Below are 18,229 nucleotides of genomic sequence, written 5' to 3' on the forward strand. Positions count from 1 at the left end.
CCCTGCCCATGTTATTCATTAGCTTCACAGCTGCATTTCTAAAAAGTTAATTTGGGGAGCGTCAGACAAGATGGTCAAGGGAGGGGAAGGGAGGCAGCAATCGCTATTCCCTTGTGTAGTAGGATTTCACATTCATTTAGCACTTTTTGAGGATAAGAAATATCTCATCATTCTTTAGACAGCCTTTTGCAACCTTTTGACCCTGGAGGATCCCTAGAAATATTTTTCAGGCCTCAGGGAACCTCTGCACATTCAGGCTCAAATAGAGGCCAGAAGTTACAAAATTATTATATTCGTTTCATGTGTAGGCCTGTCTATATGCATTAACACTGTTCCTAAACTAAAAACAAAGAAGGAAACTTACCTCATTAATGTGAAGTTGCCCAAATTTGAGATAATATTTTACATAAACCGTGATCTTCCAGGGAACTCCTAGTGACCTCTCGCAGAACCCTAGAGTGCCACGGAACCCTGGTTGAGAAACCCTGATCAAGACCAATAACCCTGTAAAATACAGCATTTATGCAGAACAAAGGCGAATGGGTAGAAATAGTGCCTTCCAGTGTGCAGGCCCTGCAGAAATTAATGGCAAATTTGTTAGCTAAGAGAGGTAATTTTCCCTTTATTTTTTTAAGTAATGATGTTTCACTTGGAGAAAGAAACTCGGTGAATACTCAGGGCTTCCCTCTTTTATATATGACTTCACAGTGACTCCTGTGATTAATAATTGTTGTGCCTCTGACATATTTTACAGATAGGCCTGGTTTTGCTCTCTGTTTGATTTCATCTCAGTATCACATAGCATTTTGATCACTAACATCTCAGTGGAAGGAGAGCTAAGTTGTGCAAGAGATGCACAAAGCTTCAAGTTTAAGAAGGCATCTGCAAAATCAATATTTATCTAAATGGAGATATAAATAAATACATCCCATACACACACTCATACGAGAGCAGCTAAGTGGGACAATCAGTAATTGGCACTCATACAACAAGAACAAGTTTATTTCACACACTAAATCACAATGGGGAGCAGACATTCTTGGTGCCTGCTTAAAGTATCCATGGAGCAAGAATCCACAAGAGGAGTTGGAAAGGGTGTGCTTGGTTATTTGGGTGGGTATCGGGCAAATGGAGAATCTTCTGCAACTTTTCCCTGTTAAGAAAAACAGAGAGAGGATAAGAGCTGAAACGGTACCTTCTCAAATGCCACATTTATCCAGTTTGTCAACATTTGAAGCCAAGAACAGAGGTATGATCTTGGCAGCTGAATGCTGGCTCTGGAAGTCCAGGAACCAGCCTTTTCAACCTCCTGCTCTCCCTTTTTGTTCTACACACCTCCCTGGTCTACACACCATTGGCACTTCATCCAACTTCTTGAAGGCTGGTTTCTTCGGATGGCAGCATTTTATTAAGACCACAACTGCGCCAATTAACAGGATGGAGACGAAGATGCAGATCACAACCACCAGGCCTGGTTTTAGTGAAGACTGCAACTCAGGGCTAGGCTGACCTGTTAGAGAGAGGAGGGATGCAGCCTTGGGACTTAGTGGATTTTTAGAACCCAACCCTGGTTTTATGGGAGAACCACAGACAGAACCAAGAAGGGCTGGGTAATATGCTGTCACAATTCCAACCTCAGAAAGGTGCAGAACATGTATGCAGATTGTGTTATCAAATTCAGCTAGGAATCAGCTAGGACAGGGGTTGAGGGCGCATGGGCAAAGTTTTCAACAATCAGGAGCGCACCCTCATCCCTTGTCCTAGCTGCTTCCTGCCCACTGCAGGAAGCTAGGTCAAATTATATATTTTTTGCAATCAGAATGGGAGGGGAGAGAAAAATAGATGAAATACGCAGCAATGGTGAAAGGTGCAATATTTATATAAGGCGTAGCATACAGTTTCTGTACATGGTACCAAGCCGGGATTATAGAATTCAATTTTTGTTCTTTATCATTTGATTTACACAATGTACAGTCTTCTTGTGTGTCTGTTATTCATGGATTTATCTGTGCCAAACTCTCACCAGCATCAGGCACTTAGCAAAATGATGGGGCAAGGATTCATTGGTTTATACTGATATTCCACCTTTCTTCCAAATGACTCCAGAAAGCATGTCTAGGTCTTTCTTTGTTTTACCCTCACCACATCCTGTGAAGTAGGAGAGACTGAGAGATGCCGTCCAGCCACAGAATACAATCTGCACGTTTACCCTCCCAGTAGGACCACCCCATTGGGACCGCAAAACTCCACATCACACTAGATGGCAGTGGAGTTGGAATTTCTGTGGGTCTTTCCTGGTCCTCCCTGTGTTTGGAGACCAGGTATGATAGTCCTACCCCATCCTTACAAACAGCTTCTCTTCTTGATTTAGCACTTTGGAAAGATCCTTCTTCCTTCTCTCCTCTGTCCTTTGGATGGGAAAACTAACAAGCCTGTTGCAACAAAGGCTATTGTTAGACTGCAGTGCCACCTAATGGTTACTTCATTCAGCTTGTTCATATTACAAATTCCTGCTCTTCCCTTTGTACAGCCACAGTTGTTGTTAGTTGCCTTCGAGCCGCTCACGACTCATGGCGACCCTACGTATAACAGAACAAAATGCTGTTTGGTCTTGTGCCACATGCCTGACGGTTCCAGTATTTGCATCCATTGTTGCGGTAATTATACCAATCCATCGCATTGAAGGTCTTCCTCTTTTCCGCTGGCCCTCGACTTTACCGAACACGATGTCCTTTTCAAGCGATCGGTCTTTCCTGACGATGTGCCCAAAGTATGAGAGTCTAAGCCTGGTTATCTTCGCCTCTAGGGAACATTCTGGTTGTATTTCTTCTAAAACTGATTAGTTTGTTCTTCTGGCAGTCCATGGTATTTTCAGTAACCTTCGCCAGCACCACAATTCAAATGCATCAATTCTTCTTCTGTCTTCCTTTTTTAATGTCCAACTTTCACAGGCATATGTGGCAACTGAGAAGACCATGGCATGAGTCAGACGCACCTTTGTTTTTAAACTGACGTCTTTGCTTCTGAAAACTTTAGATAGCTCTTTGATGGCAGATTTTCCCAGCACGATACGTCGTTTGATTGCTTGATTACTACTTCCCTTGGCACTGATCGTTGATCTGAGTAGCCTGAAATTGTTGACGACTTCCATTTCTTCTCCATTTATTGTGACATTGTTTATTGGTCCATTTGTGAGTATCTTCATCTTCTTCACATTCAGGTGGAGCAGCCCAAAATTCAATAGGTCAGAACTGATCACAGAATCTCCATCCCAGGAAAAAAAGCTGTACTGGTTGAATTTCTTCAATCGTTGTTAAAGGCTACTGAATGCTTTGTGGTTCTACTAAATATTTTGTTCAGAGAGACAGAATTTTCTATAGTTACCTTTTATGCATTTTACACCATGATTTTAGCTCCTTTGAATATGCTGGTTGGAAGAGAAGACCACTTACACAATCAACCAAATGGCGGGTGACAATCTAAATGAAATTAGCACTAGCATAGCTGAGTGGCAAAAATCCAGACCGATTGCTACTTGGTAGCCCTAATGAAGTGAAACAAAATAAAAGTTTGACAGGATGGAAAATTTTGAGAAATATAAGGAGGCTAGATGGAAAGAAAGTTAGTAATTATATATAGTATGCACCACAAACATACTACAGGTAGTCCTCGCTTAATGACCACAATTGGGACTGGAATTTAGGTCACTAAGCGATGAGATTATTAAGTGAATCTGGGCCTGATTTTACAACCATTTTTGCAGTGGTCATTAAGCAAATCACATGGTTTCCTATTGATTTTGCTTATCAGAAGCCGGCTGGGAAGGTCAAAAATGGCAATCACGTGACCACAGGACACTGCAACTGTCATAACTGCGCAACAGTCACCAAGTGCCCAAATCACAATCACGTACTGCAGGGACTCTGAGAGAGTCATAAGTGTGAAGAACAGTCATAATTCGGTTTTTTCAGTGCCATCGTAACTCTGGACAGTTGCTAAACGAATGGTCGTTAAGTGAGGACTACTTGTATATAGGTGTGTTTCTGTTAATGGAAAGCAAGCATGTGTAGTGCTACTTGCTAAGATGTGCTATGGTCAAGTCTAGCACATTAATTGTGGTCTTCCCTTAAAGATAACCAGCTTCAGGGTGGGCCTTCAATAGTTGTGGCCTCCATTTTTACTTTTTTGATGCATGTAAAAAGGGGCAGGGCTTCGATCCCATGGTTGCAGCTGCCACCTTGACTCTTTTGACCCCCTCCCTACAGATACCCCTGAAACTAATCCAACTGACCCGTGATCGGGTTATCGGGGTGATAAGATCGCAAAATTCCCTCTTACCTGCCTGAGTGCTGCTGTTGACGAACTCAGCCATTTGGCTAGTGAGGGGCTCTTTGGAGCTGGTAGGAGAAATCATGGTGATCAAACTGGTGTTGGAGTCATTTGTTTTTGGGGTGTTGCTGGTAGCCTCAGTGGGTTGAGGTATAGATGAGCTGGCTGCTTTTGAGGTGACATCTGCTATGCTCTGGGTTGTGTCTGAGACTGTACCAGCTGTTATAGTGCTAGCTGTTGATGCATCCAACAAACTGGTTGTGCTTATGTTATCTGAAGCAGAAAGGTTACCTGCAGAAAGACCGAACAATCAGACAATCAAAGGGTACCAGAATCAGTTTTATTACCCATTCTTACTCATTATGGTTTAATGGAGCCCCCAGCTTCAACTGCAGTCTATCTTCAATTATTAGCTATTGAAGGAGACATCATTTATTCCACCTTTCTGACCTGCTGATGGGCTTTTTGGAACATTACCCTTGCCACTGTCAAAAACAGGGAATGGATGGGGAGATCTTTACCCTGTTTCAGGCTATGAATTTTACAGCACTTTTAAGCCACCTCAGTCAGCTCTGTGCAACTCACAGCAGTAAAACCGATCACACGCATCAAACACATCCTAAAAACGGTAACTGAAAACAGAGTCTCCAGGTACAACAAATAGTGCCATCAGAATATCAGTGTATGTTTCAAAGGTTCAGTGCCAGAAGTTAGCTTTCATCTCTTTAAATATATATTAGGTAGGCCCTTAGAAATATAAACTAATAGACTTTATCATGTGCAACTAAACAGAACAATGTTGCAACTAAATAGAACCTTCCTATGGAGAGGCAGTCTATCACCTTACTTGCAGACATGAGGACAAATAATAGTCCTCCTGTTGCTCTCCTTGGCTTGTGGGTTTCCTGGAAGCATTTACTGGTAGTCTTAGCTGCTAGCATCAGAATCCACTCAAATCCTCTTACATAACAACACAAATTATATTTGTGCCTGAAACAGCATTTTGAAGGTATCTTATTTCCTTTCCCTGCAAAATGTGCTTATTGTACTGGTTCTAAAGTGATTCTCCGGGCAAACAGTATCTTGACGCGAAAACTTCAGGCCTGTTTTGCTGCTGGAAAAGGTGTATCCAGGGGAGGTTATGGGTCTGTGAACACTGCTTCTCAGTGGGTAGCATCTTCTACATCAGGATGTCACAAAAGGAGAGTCATGTTAGTCTAGGGTAGCAAAAAATTAGGAGGTAGCACCTTTTCTGACAAAAAGTCTTATTAAAAGGCTTAAGCTTTGTGGGCTGCAGCTTATGATGCATGGAAAAAAGGGCAGGGCTTCAGTCAAATGCTGTGGCTGACATCCTGACTTTTTTGACCCTCTCCCCGCAGATACCCCTGGATTAATTCAGTGAGCCATCTTCAGTTAACCATGGATAAGCATGTCACATGAATATAGCCTACATCAGTGTTTTTCAACCTTGGCAAGTTTAAGATGTGTGGACTTCAACTCCCAGAATTCCTGGCTGGGGAATTCTGGGATTTGAAGTCCACACATCTTAAACTTGCCAAGGTTGAAAAACACTGGACAACGTGGTTTCTGTCCTGCAGGGAATCTATCCATCCAGGTGGCCTCTTGCTTTCCTAACTAGCTGTATTCCAAAAAGCTCTGGTTGGATCCACTGTAGAGAAATACATGGATTGGGAAGAGGGTGACGAAACTGCTAGCAGTCAGTCCAGTATCCAGGCATGGTTAGATGCAATGGGGCGTGAGTGAAGAATGCCTGTCATGAGCACTGATGGTGAGCAGGAGGGGGCCCCTGTCCAGGGGGGAAAACGCATGCGTAGTTCTGAGGAATTAAGCAGCCATTCAAAGAGACACAGATCAGACCCGCCTTAACTTTGGGGGTTTATCTGTCTGGGTTTTTCCCACGCTTCTTCAGTTTGTTAGGATTTTCTGTCTTATGTAGCAGTAATAAAGCACTAGAGACCTGTTCCTCATCTCAGCGTGGTTCCTGGCTGTTAGGACAATACCTGCCATAGACTTGCCACCTTGGAAGCAATCAGCATAAATCTAGATTAACATACTCAGCAGGCAGCCGCAGATTCTCTCCTCCCCAGTGTTAGTGGGGCAAGATAGAATGTCAACATCGAAGTACAAAAGTACAGAAGTTTTCAAAGTAGTCTAGGGCAATGTTTTTCAGCCTTGGCAACTTTCAGATGTATGGACTTCAATTCCCAGAATTCCTGGCTGGCTGGGGCTGGCTGGGGAATTCTGGGAGTTGAAATCCACACATCTGAAAGTTGCTACGGTTCAGGAAACTGGTCTAGGGCCTTCAACCCTGTGTTGCAAAAACTTGGGCTATTAGATGAGCTAGTTGTCTGGAAAGCCACTCAGAACTCTTCGTAATGTTGGAGCCTGCAGATTTCCTCCGGTGCCTTGCTTGCGAGCCACGCAGCGCAGTGCCACAAGCAGGGAAAATGAAAGTAAAAATGTTTACTGTGGTGGGGCAGAAAATATCTGTTTGAGCTAAAGGGTGTTTCCTTACCTGCCCTTACTGCACAAATAATACATTTACGCAGGAGCTCAAATAGCAGCGCTCCACCTTCCAGGCATGGAGAAAACACAGTTTAATTAGCTTCCCACATCTTTCTTTCTGCCAAGCTGAAAGCTTTGCCAAAACCAGGCAGATGGATATGATATGATTTGGGAACAGCCTGTTAAATAACACACTGTACAGTTGTACAAAACACCCTCAGTATAACCCAGAAAGTGCGCATGTTCCCGACAGCCCTTCCACATTATCAGCATCTCTTGGGGGAACCAGTTTCCCAGCAAATCCAGCATTTCTTTGCTCTTGGTGGCAAAGAATCAAATCAGCCAATTTGTTGGACCCATTCTGTACTTTCAAGGACTGGTCAGTGGGCTTTGACACGATAACAGGTCTTGTTAAAAAGATTATAGCATACCCTGGGAAAATAACCCAAGCCTCACACTTGTTTGTATCTTTAGAAGCGCGAAAAATTAACTTGAAATCATTAAAGCAAATACTTAATAATTTTTTCCCCATCACCCACTGGCCCAAGTGTAAGTTTATGCACAAGTGACTTTTTTTAATTGTTTGTTTGTGCAGCTTTGGGCCTATAAAACAATGCTGCTTAAAAACTCCCTAACCCCAATTATGAAATATACACCTTAGGAAAAGTCACTAATGTTGTTGTCAATTAGACCATAGCCATTTTCACTCCACGTCTTCCCTCCACTGTCAGTTCTTGGTTGTTTCGGGGTTTTTTTGTTCTTATTGGAATACTCTCATTCTGTACTGATACTGTAAACTGTCCTGGGCAATTGTTTTGAATGTTTGGAGCTAAATAAATCCTGTATATTCCAACAATGCTTCCGAGTTATTTGAAGCTGGTTTGTTTCGTTGTTATCATGACCTTTTGGAATTATTGCACGAGATATATTTATTTTATTAGTTTCATTCTTTAAACTCTGGTTTGTACTTTAAAGAAGGATTCAGCAATGCTTATTGCCATGGAAGGGCCAATGGTGGTCTTCAACTTGGCATTTTCTACAGTGCTCATCCAATACGTTTAGAGAACTGTTTATTGAAATTGTGGACTGACACTCCTGTAGGCCTACAGATTGGAGAATATATTTCATGTAAGATTGCAGTTTAAACTAAAACACGTTAAAACTTGTCGATTGGTGTTAGTTTAATAATTAACTAAAGTAATCCCATTCGAATTCTAGTTAAGAGCTGAAGCATTGAGGGAGGCGCCTTTGGAGTAGATCGAACAAAAGGTTTCATGCCTTCAGGGTATACAGTCCTAATTCTTATTACTGATCGTTGTGCATAATAGAGGGAATTGGTCAGCCAGACCTCTATTTTCCAAGTCTTCAAGAATTATTTTCTAGTTCTTCCATGATCCCCTCTCTGCCTCTCCTGTGAATAAACAGAATTTCTCACTTCCTCGTCTCTTTGAGCAACCGGAAACAAAATCTTACATCCTCTTTCTCACGGGGTGGCGGTGGGGGGGGGGGGAGCTTGATTGATCAGAAGAAGTCAGTCTATCATTAAGTTAAAACTCAGCATTGAAACAGCATCCAGGGTTTATCCCAATGCTCTGAACACCTTCACCTTCCCAGGGGTGTTTTTAAAATGGCAGATTGCACTGACTTTCTTGCAGAATGCAGGTCCTCTACAGCAGTGTTTCTCGACCTCAGCAACTTTAAGCTGTGTGGACTTCAACTCCCGGGATTCCCATGGCTGGCTTGGGGAATCTTGAGAGTTGAAGTCCACACATCTTAAAGTTGCTGAGGTCGAGAAACACTGCTCTAGATTAGCAACCCAAAATTCCAGGTCATCTCTTGCACAGCCATAAATGGGTGACCAGCTATCATGCTGAGTTTTGCTCCATGCAGCTGCCCTCCAGTTCCCCAGGAGCATCTTCCTGCCCTGGTTACCTACCTTGAGTAAATGCCACCAGTGAAAACAGCACCCAGAGGGCCATGACAGCTGGCTCCTCTTCTCCTGAGGGGGTTGAAGGAAAAGCAGATACTGGAAAAAGGCTTGTCTCAACTGCAAACAGGATGCAATCCGGCTGTGTCAACTCACAAAGAGTGTGTCATCTAGGCATAGGTCCAAGCCTGATTTGGACACTTGGCTCTTGTTAACAAAATCTGTGGCACACCACTGCCCTCTTCAGGACAGGTGAAGGGAAGCAAGAACAGAACTTACCCTATAAGAGCCACTTACAGTGGTTCTAATTGATTCATCAAATGATTGCCTTTGCCTATCAGGAAAACATGGTAATTTGAATGCCTGAAACAAACTTTGTTCTGAAGATGGACCTTGATCATAACAAATTACATCTGAGAACAGAGTCATCTACTCTACGGAGAATCTTGATCCTGAGTGTGTGTCGCTACAGTGCACATACCCCTGAATTGATGGATATGGACAATGGTATGTCAGCTTGCAAGAAGGTCTCTAGATGGGAGATCCAACTTGTATAGAATTGTGGGAGCATGTCTGGGCTAAAACTGGGCTATGGTTGTGCTTGTGGCATACTGGCCAAAATGTGCTCAAAGTCCAATGTGACAAAGCCATCAGCAGACACAAATCACATTTACACACCATTCAAAAGAAACAATGAAAAAGCTAAGAAGGAAACAAAAAGACCAGAACACATCCTCTCCAGCAGCCAACACCCAGATAAGCAGGGATTAACACCAGTCAAACAATCAGGCAGAAAACAATACCCCAAATCAAGGAACTATCAACGAGAAAACCACACCCACACCAACACTGGCAGGGCAAGTGGTTGGGAGAAGAGGGAAAACACCCCTTTAAAACTGGAACCTGAAGAGGGGAAACACTTTAAAAGTAAAAAGGCTAAAGATAACTTCACGCTGTTTCAACTGTGGACTAGGGATGTGATGAAGGCAACCTCATGACATTTTGATTGACTGATTATGTGCCATCAATTCAGTGTCGACTTTTAGCGACCACATAGATGGATTTTCTCCAGGAGGATCTGCCCCCAACCTGGTCTTTCAAATCGTCCAATGGCACACCATCGCTGATGTAGCTGCGTCCATCAACCGTGCTGCTGAATGTTCTCTTCCTTTCCACCTTTCCCAGCATTAGAACTTTCTCCAGAGAGCTGGGTCTTCACATAATGTGTCCGAAATAGAGTAATTGAGCCTGGTCGTTTATGCCTTGAGTGAGACCTTTCCATTGATTTGTTCTAGGATCCATTTGTTCATGTTAATGGCTATCCAAAATATTCTCAGGAGACTTCTCCAACATTACATATGTTGCCTAGTCTGGCAATGAAACGTCTGCAAGAAAACAACAAGGCTCAGAGAGCACCAAGGACTCCACACTTCAATACTCTTTCTACCCTGCTTCTTCAAAATCCAACTTTCGGTTCCATAGAGTGTCACAAGGAAAACCATTGCCTGCACAATGCATGATGTTCATAGGTATAGACACATTGCGCCATCTGAATACAGTATCTTTTCCAAGGCCTTAATTGCTACTCTACCAACTGCTAGTCATCCTGTATTTCTGGACTGCTGGTTTCTTTAATGTTGATAATTGATCCTAAAATGCACTTCAATATTTGCAGTTTTAAAGTTGGCTGCTGTACCTGTTGTTGGTCTTCTTTATATTTTTATTTAGTCCCAATTTTTTCACTGTGCTCCTTGTCTTTTATTACTAGAGCTTCCAGATCCTTTTCAGTTTCAGCTATTAGAGAAGTGTCGTCAGCATAGCACAGATTATTGATGTTTCTTCCTCCATGTTTAAAACCACACTCTTCCCCTTCTAATCCAGCTTCTCTCAATATATATTCAGCATACAGGGTGAATAAGTAAGGGGAGAGGATACAGCCTTGTCACACTCTGCCAACCTGGAGCCAGTCTGCTTTGCCATGTTCTGTCCAGACTGTGGCTTTCTGCCCTGTACACAGATTTGGCATGAGGATAATGAGGTTTGGTTTGGTTTGGTTTGGTTTGAATATGGAGTTGAAGGCTTGGGTAAGAATATATGGAATGTTTAGAAAATTGTTCAATGCTTATGGTGACATTAGAGGAGTGTTGCATGGGGATGTAAAGGTCCATGTACCATGGAGTCCTTGGTGCTCTCTGAGCTTGGTTGTTTTCTTGCAGATGTTCCATTGCCCGACTAGGTAACATCATCAGTGCTAGAAGGGAGTGGGGTTTGTTTTCTGTTTACATACAGTAGTTTGCCCTAACAGAGTTGGTGGGAGTGTGGTTTTCTCCCTGGTCAGGGTATTGGTTTCCTCTTGATTGTTTGTCTGCTTGATTGTTTGTCTCCGTGGTCATTCCTTGGTTGGGGTATTGTTTTCTGCTTGATTGTCCATCTGGTGCTAATCAAGGAACTGCCAAGGAGAGAACAACACCAACAACAACACTGTCAGGACAAAATACTGTATATAAACAGAGAGCAAACCCCACTCCCTTCTAGCACTGAAGATGTTGCCTAGCTGGGCAACGGAACGTCTGCAGGCAAACAACCAAGCTCAGAGAGCACCAAGGACTCCACAGTTCGACCCTGAGCTACAGATCTTCTCTTTGATTAGTCCATGTACTTTTGTATGCAGCTGATGTCATGTTGCTGAGAATTGCTAGATAGATTCTATGATGCAATGAGCAGAATGGACATCAAAATTAATGTCTCAAGGACCAAATCTGTTGTGTTTGACAGGTAAAATAGAGTGAATGATTGTTCATGTAAACCAGCTTTAACTAATTCCTTTTCTTTTTTCTTATTTCAGGAAGCTATTATTATTTCTTACTCCTTTCCTGAGCTTTGCACTGCTGGAAGGTGGGGTGTTATGAGTGTGCATGTGAGCATTCCTAGCAGCAGGAATCTGGCTTGAGCAATGATTACTGAAACAAATTTTATAACAATAGGGGAAAGGAGATTTGTTTGCAGGAAGTACATTATAGAGATAAACAAAACCTAGCATCAAGCTAACCCCATCTTACCAGGAAGAGAGTCAGACAGCATGTGGTCTGTAACAGCCTGCCTGTGAACAAAAGTAGAAGGAAGTGACATCAGATTAGCCACCTCTTGAACAAAGAACAGGGAAAGTGATGGCCAAAAATATACATGAAGTAAACTTTATATCCTACTGCCTTGGTATGGTCAATAGGTCATGAAGTGCTGGAGAGTGAGGACAATTCCAACACCAATTTCCTTGAAAGGGAATAGCATGATGGGTATGTTCTCTATGGATGCAGAATTTTGATAAGAACTTGCCTTGTTTATATAACTCTTATCCAGATAATCTGAAGCACGTTTTTAGTTGATTAAATAAATAAAAAAACAGTTAATCAATTTTCTATTGCAGCCCTAGATAGGCTGAGTTAGAGAACTGAAAATATCATCCTTCACATGTGCTAAACTAACTTGAGCCTGTAGGGGTAGGCTAAAGTTGAGAATGAAACAAGGCTGGTGAGGAATGCAAAATATAATAAGAAGGATTTTGGGGAGAAATGTCCGAAATAAATGAAAAGTCAAGAGGTTGTTGGTCTGTTGCATGGGGAAGGTGAAGTAGTACTACAGTAATGGGGAACAGAAAGAAGGCAGGGCTGTTTAATACCTTCTCTTCTCTATTTTCACTCAGAAGGAATAAGCCCAACTCCCTATGTAGGAGGAAAGAAAGGGAATGCAGCTCAGCATTTATAAAAAAAAAATAAGATAAGAATCCATCTTGCTGCCTTAAATGAATTCAAGTCTCCAGGGCCAGACAAATCACATTCCAGGATGTTGAAATTGCTGGCATAAGTTGATCTTACACTGTACCCCTTGAAAGCTCTTGGACAACTGATGAGATTCTATGAAACTGGAGATGAGCAAAGATCATTGCAATATTAAAAAATGAGAAGAGGACAGCCTAGAAAATGAAAAAAACAATTACTTTAATGTGTGAATGGGCAAGAGACAAAAACAGATTGTCATGAAGCACTTAGGAAAGAATGTTATCATTATTAGGAGCCAGTCCGGGTTGTCAAGAACAAGTCGTATCCGACTACCCTTATCTCTTTTTTAACCTTAATAGATATAGGGAACTTGGAAATCAACAAAAGCTACGGGAGCTGCATTGGTTGCCAGTGTGCTTCCAGGTGCAATTCAAGGTGCTGGTTGTCACCTTTAAAGCCCTTCATGGCTTGGGGCCGGGTTACCTAAGGGACCGCCTTCGCCCAGTTGTTTCTGCCCATCCAATTCGATCTAGTACATTGGGTATGTTGTGGGTCCCATCAGCCAGGGAGTGTCAGTTGGCGGAAACTAGAAGGCGGGCCTTCTCCTCTGTAGCGCCTGCCCTCTGGAACATCCTCCCTCCAGAAATTAGGATGTCCATGACCCTGCTGGCCTTTCGTAAGGCTGTGAAGACCTGGCTTTGTGCCCAGGCCTGGGGCCTCGAGCGTGTGGATGGTCCCGTCTCTTGGCTGTATTAACATTCATGCATTGCTCGCTTGGCAGCCATGTATATTTATTCTGTATTTATTTTATATTTTAACTGTTTTAATTGTAATTGTTTTAATTGTTTTATAGTTTTATTGTTGTAAGCCTCCCAGAGTCACTCGCTGATATGGGCGGCTATAGAAATCAAACAAACAAACAAACAAACAAATAAATAAATGTGTTTGACAACATTTCTCATCATATCCTTGTAGACCAGATGGATAAACATGGACAAGACGGCATTGTGGTCAATTGAACTTGCAACTGTTTCAATCATTGCACCCAAACAGTATGTGGGTCTACCTTTTCTGGAGGAAGACACTGCATTGGGTTCCCCAGGGCTCCAGCCTAGTGCTATTCAATATTTTTTATAAATGATCTAGAGAATGTAATAAAAAGAATGCTTAGCAAATGCACAGATGAAAGAAATTTGGATTGGCTAACACCTTAGAACAGGGCTTTTTTCAAGGTGCAGAACCCTGAATTCCCTGATCAAGAGGCAAAACTCTAGTGCATGTTTCTCAACCTTGGCCACTTTCAGATGTGTGGACTTCAACTCCCAGAATTCCCCAGCCAGCAAGGCTGGCTGGAGAATTCTGGGAGTTGAAGTCCACACATCTGAAAGTGGCCAAGGTTGAGAAACACTGCTCTGTGTACAGAAAACGAGTTGAGTTTGAGTGAAATTTGTGTTGTTGTGGTTGCCCTTAGTCTCTCACAGAACTCTATCAAGTTATCATGAAACCCTAAGGTTTTGTGGAACCTGCCTTAGAGAACAACATCACAGCTCAGAATTATTCTGCCGGCCTGAACACTGAGCCAAATCCATCTGGGACAAGTGTAAGATCCTGCATCTAGATAGGAAAAAATCAAATAGGAATAAGGAGACCACCAGCTCAACGTGAGCCAACACTGTGACGCAGTAGATAAAAAAAGCCAATTGGAATCCTGGACTGCATCAACAGAAGCACTACATCCACACCCAAGGAGAAGGTGGTTTCCCTGTACAATATTCTGCACTGGTTCAACCAGCCTTTCCCAACCTTTCAACCCTGGAGGAACCCTTGAAATATTTTTCAGGCCTTGGGGAACCCCTGCACACTCGGGCTCAAATATAGGCTGGAAGTTACTAAATCATTATATTCATTTCATGTGTAGGCCTGTATATATGCAAACAACATTCTTAAACTGAAAATAAAGAATGAAACTTGCCTCATTAATGTGAAGTTGCCCAAATTGGAAATAATTTTTTAAATAAAGTGTGATCTCCCAGGGAACCCCTAGTGACCTCTCATGGAACCCAAGGGTGCCACGGAACCCTGGTTGAGAAGCCCTGAGTTAGACTATATCATATCCAGTTCTGCACTCCATACTATAAAAGGAGCACGGAGAAGCTGGGGCAGGTTCAAAAACGAGCTATCAGAATGATAAGGAGTTTGGAAATAAACAATTATGAGGAACAGGTTGAAGGAGCCAGGCATGTTAGCATACAAAAGAGAGGATGTGGAGACATGAAGAGGGTCTATAAATATCTAAGGATTATCATGTGCGAGAAGGGCTTGCTGTCGAAACCAAGAAAAAGACTACTGTAGGACCAAAGGATGGAGATTAAAAGAAAGTAGATTCAGCCTGAATATTAGGAGGAATTTCCTGATAATCAGAACTGCCAAGCAGTGGAACCACCTAGAACAGCGATAGATTCCCCTTTGATGGCAGTTTTCAAAGGAGAGGTAAATTGTTACCTGTGAAGGTGGTTTACTGGATTCCTACACTGAACAGCAGGTTGGACTAGGTGACCTACACAGTGCCTTCATTATCATACATTCTGTGCTCCTAAATTATTCATTGGGAACCATGGGAAAAATGCTGAAAGCCTGTGAAACTCCCAGGGCCCTCCATAACTCAGAAGACTTGAAAATTACAAAATAATAGAGATACAGCTTCTTTCAAGCTGGAGGCTACAAACATTTGACCCTGCTCCAAGCCATGCTATTGAAGTTTATGCCAAATCAAGTCAATCAGTGTCTCCCAACCCTGTGTGTGGAGTACAGCTCCCAGAATTCCCCAGCCAGCATGCTGGCTAGGGAATTCTGGGAGTTGAAGTCCACACATCTTAAAGCTGCTGAGATTGGGAGACACTTCAATACATCTTTGGTCATTATGCTAGATGGGGATTATGGGTGTTAAAGTCCAATTCATCAGGAGAGCCTGAAAGGAAGCTGATTTTGATAGGGGTAAGAGGGATTTTTTTTTTGTTTCTATCCCTTTATGGCCTTCACCTTTGGTTTCTTATGCCTGTATAAAACCCATACCTCCCTTCTCAAACTAGGACATAGAAGGAAATTGCTTGAAGAGGTTTTTTTTCTTTTAATTAGATGGATGAAGGCTTGTAGACCACTATAAACATTGGCCATTGTACCTCTGTATTTTTTTTTCCCTAACATTTTTCATGTCATTCTTCAAATTTAATTTTTGAAAAAGTTACTTCCAGAAGAGAGGCTTCAAGCCAATAACTAGATCTGCACTAGGAAATCAGTAAGGTCAAAAAATAAATTGTAGCTTTGGAGCTCGCTGCTGGCAAACTAAAGGTTTTAGGGATTTTTAGTCCATTTGCATATGGAGAAATAGGAAATGAGCAATAACTCTATTTGGAATAAAGTTTACAATTGTAGAAATGGAAAACTGTCAGGCTGGCTGTGGACATCTGGGAGGGCATACAATTTGGGAACGCTGAGGCGGAACAATTCCCATACAAGGAAATTTGATGGCTTTAGTGTTCTTAAGCTCATCAGAAAGGGGAGCAAACGGAAACCCAAGAGAGGTACTTCCAAATATCTTACAAGGAAAAATGGGTCCCAGTGATGTTTTCATATCATCATATGGCCTTCTTCACCGACTGTCATGACCTCGTTGCAAAGCACAAAGAGCCTCACAACGTGGATCATGATCATTAAGGAAAAGAGGAAGGAGATAATCAAACCAGGGATTAACACAAGCACCCAAAAGCACCCACACCCATGGACCCATAAGCAGCTGAAAAGAAAGACGTCAGAGGAACGGAGATAAGACGCACCTGGTACCCCGGAGGACACAACCGTCGCAGGGAGACAAAAGAAGACACCGGGGAAAACGCCCAGGCAGCCATCAAGGGTCCCATCAAGAGGGATCAGGGCATTGAGGGGTGGGGAAGCCCGGGGCAATACAGGAGGGTATAAAAGGGGCACCCCCACACCACCTACCCCGTTCCCATTTTTCGTTCTGTCAGCCATCATTCCAATAAACCAGAAATCCTTAATACCCATTAAGTGAGTCTGTGTCTTATTGCGAAGCGAGGCTGGCCCTGACATAAAAACGGGAACCCAAAAAAATTTTTTTCACCTGGCACCTATCTAACAAGCTTGTGAGGGACCCAGCCAGGCATGGAAATCCAGGAACCGAGGCGGCGCAACCCTTCGGCGCCCGGTGACGAAGCCCCGCTCTCGCAGGGCGGGATGCAGCTGAGGTCCAGGCGATGCAACGCCCCGGTAAGTATGGGACCCAGCTGGGGGGAAGCGGCGGGGGAGGGACCCACCCCGGCGCCCTGGAGCCCGCGAGGCACCGGGGGCGAGACGAGGGGACCCTCTCCAGGCCCGCAGGCAACCCCGGAGGAAGCACGAGACGAACCGCCACCCTGGGCGCATGGAGGCGAGGGCGCGCCTGGCGCCGCGGAGGGACCAAGGGACGATCCGTCCTCCACCACGGCCAACGGCGAGGGTGAGCGGAGCGGCGAACACCTCGGTGGGAAGCCGTGGACGGCGGAGAGGCTCGACGTGCTGGAGGAAGGGATGCAGGCGATGCGGCTGATGCTCCAACAGCTGACGGCGGCGCAGGGACCCTGCAGCGAAGGCGGCGCAGAGGCACCCCCGGACGAACGGCGGCGGGGCAAGCGGGGCGACGGTGACGGCAGAACCCGGCCCAAGGAGCCCACCTGACGATCGGAGGCGCACCGGGATGAGAGACGGGGCGGATACCCAGCGGACGGCGGCGACCACGGCAGAACCCGACCCCAGGAGCCCACCCACCGAGCGGAGACGCGCCCGGACGTGAGACGGCGGGACAACCTCAGCGGCGGCGGCGCCCGGCCCCAGGAACCCACCCCACAACGGGAGACGCACCAGGATGAGAGGCGGAGGGACGACCCGGCGGGCGGCGACGGCGACGGTGGAGCCTGGATCCAGGAGCCCGACCGAGGGAGAACGCCCCGCCCTCCCCCCCAAGCGTCGGGACGACGACCTTGCGAGGAGACCCAGAGAGAGGCACCAATACCGCAAGAAAACTGGAGACAACCCGACCCGCAGCAGCTCCCGCAGAGCCCGAGGCATGACACAGAGGGTGTCAGGAGCCAGACCAGGACAGCTGCCAAGGACTTTGGCATAAAGTTTGATGGGGACCCCTCTAAACTCTCCTTTTTCTTGACTAACGCGAGGTACTACCTCGAAGAATGGGGTCTGTGCTTCAGAACCGAACGGGGCAAAGTCAATGCCCTGGCCATAAAACTTAAAGGGCAGGCTGCCGATTGGTATGTCCAATTGTGCCAATCAGGTGCCCGGGCACTGCAGGACAGCACAGAATTCCTGCAGGCGCTGGAGCGGCACTTCAGGGACCCCCTGGAGCAAGAAAAGGCGAAAAGGGCGCTAGAGACACTCAGACAAAGCCCGCGCTCCATGGCAGAATATGCCATGGAGTTCCAAGCCCTAGCCGGAAAAGTGGACACTTGGTCTCAATCGACACTGATTGAGAAGTTCAAACACAGACTCAACTTAAACGTCCTCCGGTGGGCACTCGGCCGCGACAACCCCAGCTCCCTGACGGGTTGGATCCGGCTGGCAGCGGAAGCGGAGAACGCTCACGACACGTTCCTCCATGCAAGGA

At 44.6% G+C, this 18,229-nt stretch overlaps 1 protein-coding gene across 1 annotated transcript; it reads right to left on the reverse strand.

Annotated features, from left to right (window-relative positions):
- Positions 1-984: 984 nt before the first annotated feature.
- CIST1 (colon, intestine and stomach enriched 1) lies at positions 985-11,876 on the reverse strand. Its single transcript, XM_063294064.1, has 5 exons — positions 11,842-11,876; positions 8,792-8,854; positions 4,339-4,620; positions 1,353-1,510; positions 985-1,153 (listed from the first exon to the last, which is right to left on the reverse strand). The coding sequence occupies exons 1-5, from the start codon at positions 11,861-11,863 to the stop codon at positions 1,106-1,108; spliced, it is 573 nt and encodes a 190-aa protein (XP_063150134.1). The 5' UTR covers positions 11,864-11,876; the 3' UTR covers positions 985-1,105.
- Between the last annotated feature and the right edge of the window lie 6,353 nt (positions 11,877-18,229).

The sequence above is a fragment of the Candoia aspera genome, chromosome 1 (genome assembly GCF_035149785.1).
Source record: "Candoia aspera isolate rCanAsp1 chromosome 1, rCanAsp1.hap2, whole genome shotgun sequence".
Lineage (NCBI taxonomy): Eukaryota > Metazoa > Chordata > Lepidosauria > Squamata > Boidae > Candoia > Candoia aspera.

Coding starts and splice junctions, on each gene's coding strand:
- CIST1 (XM_063294064.1), bottom strand. CDS start 11,863: ATGCTGTCTGACTCTCTTCCTG. Junction 1,511..4,338: donor CAACAGCAGCACTCAGGCAG/GTAAGAGGGAAT, acceptor TCTCTCTAACAG/GTCAGCCTAGCCCTGAGTTG. Junction 1,154..1,352: donor AGTTGGATGAAGTGCCAATG/GTGTGTAGACCA, acceptor TTTTCTTAACAG/GGAAAAGTTGCAGAAGATTC.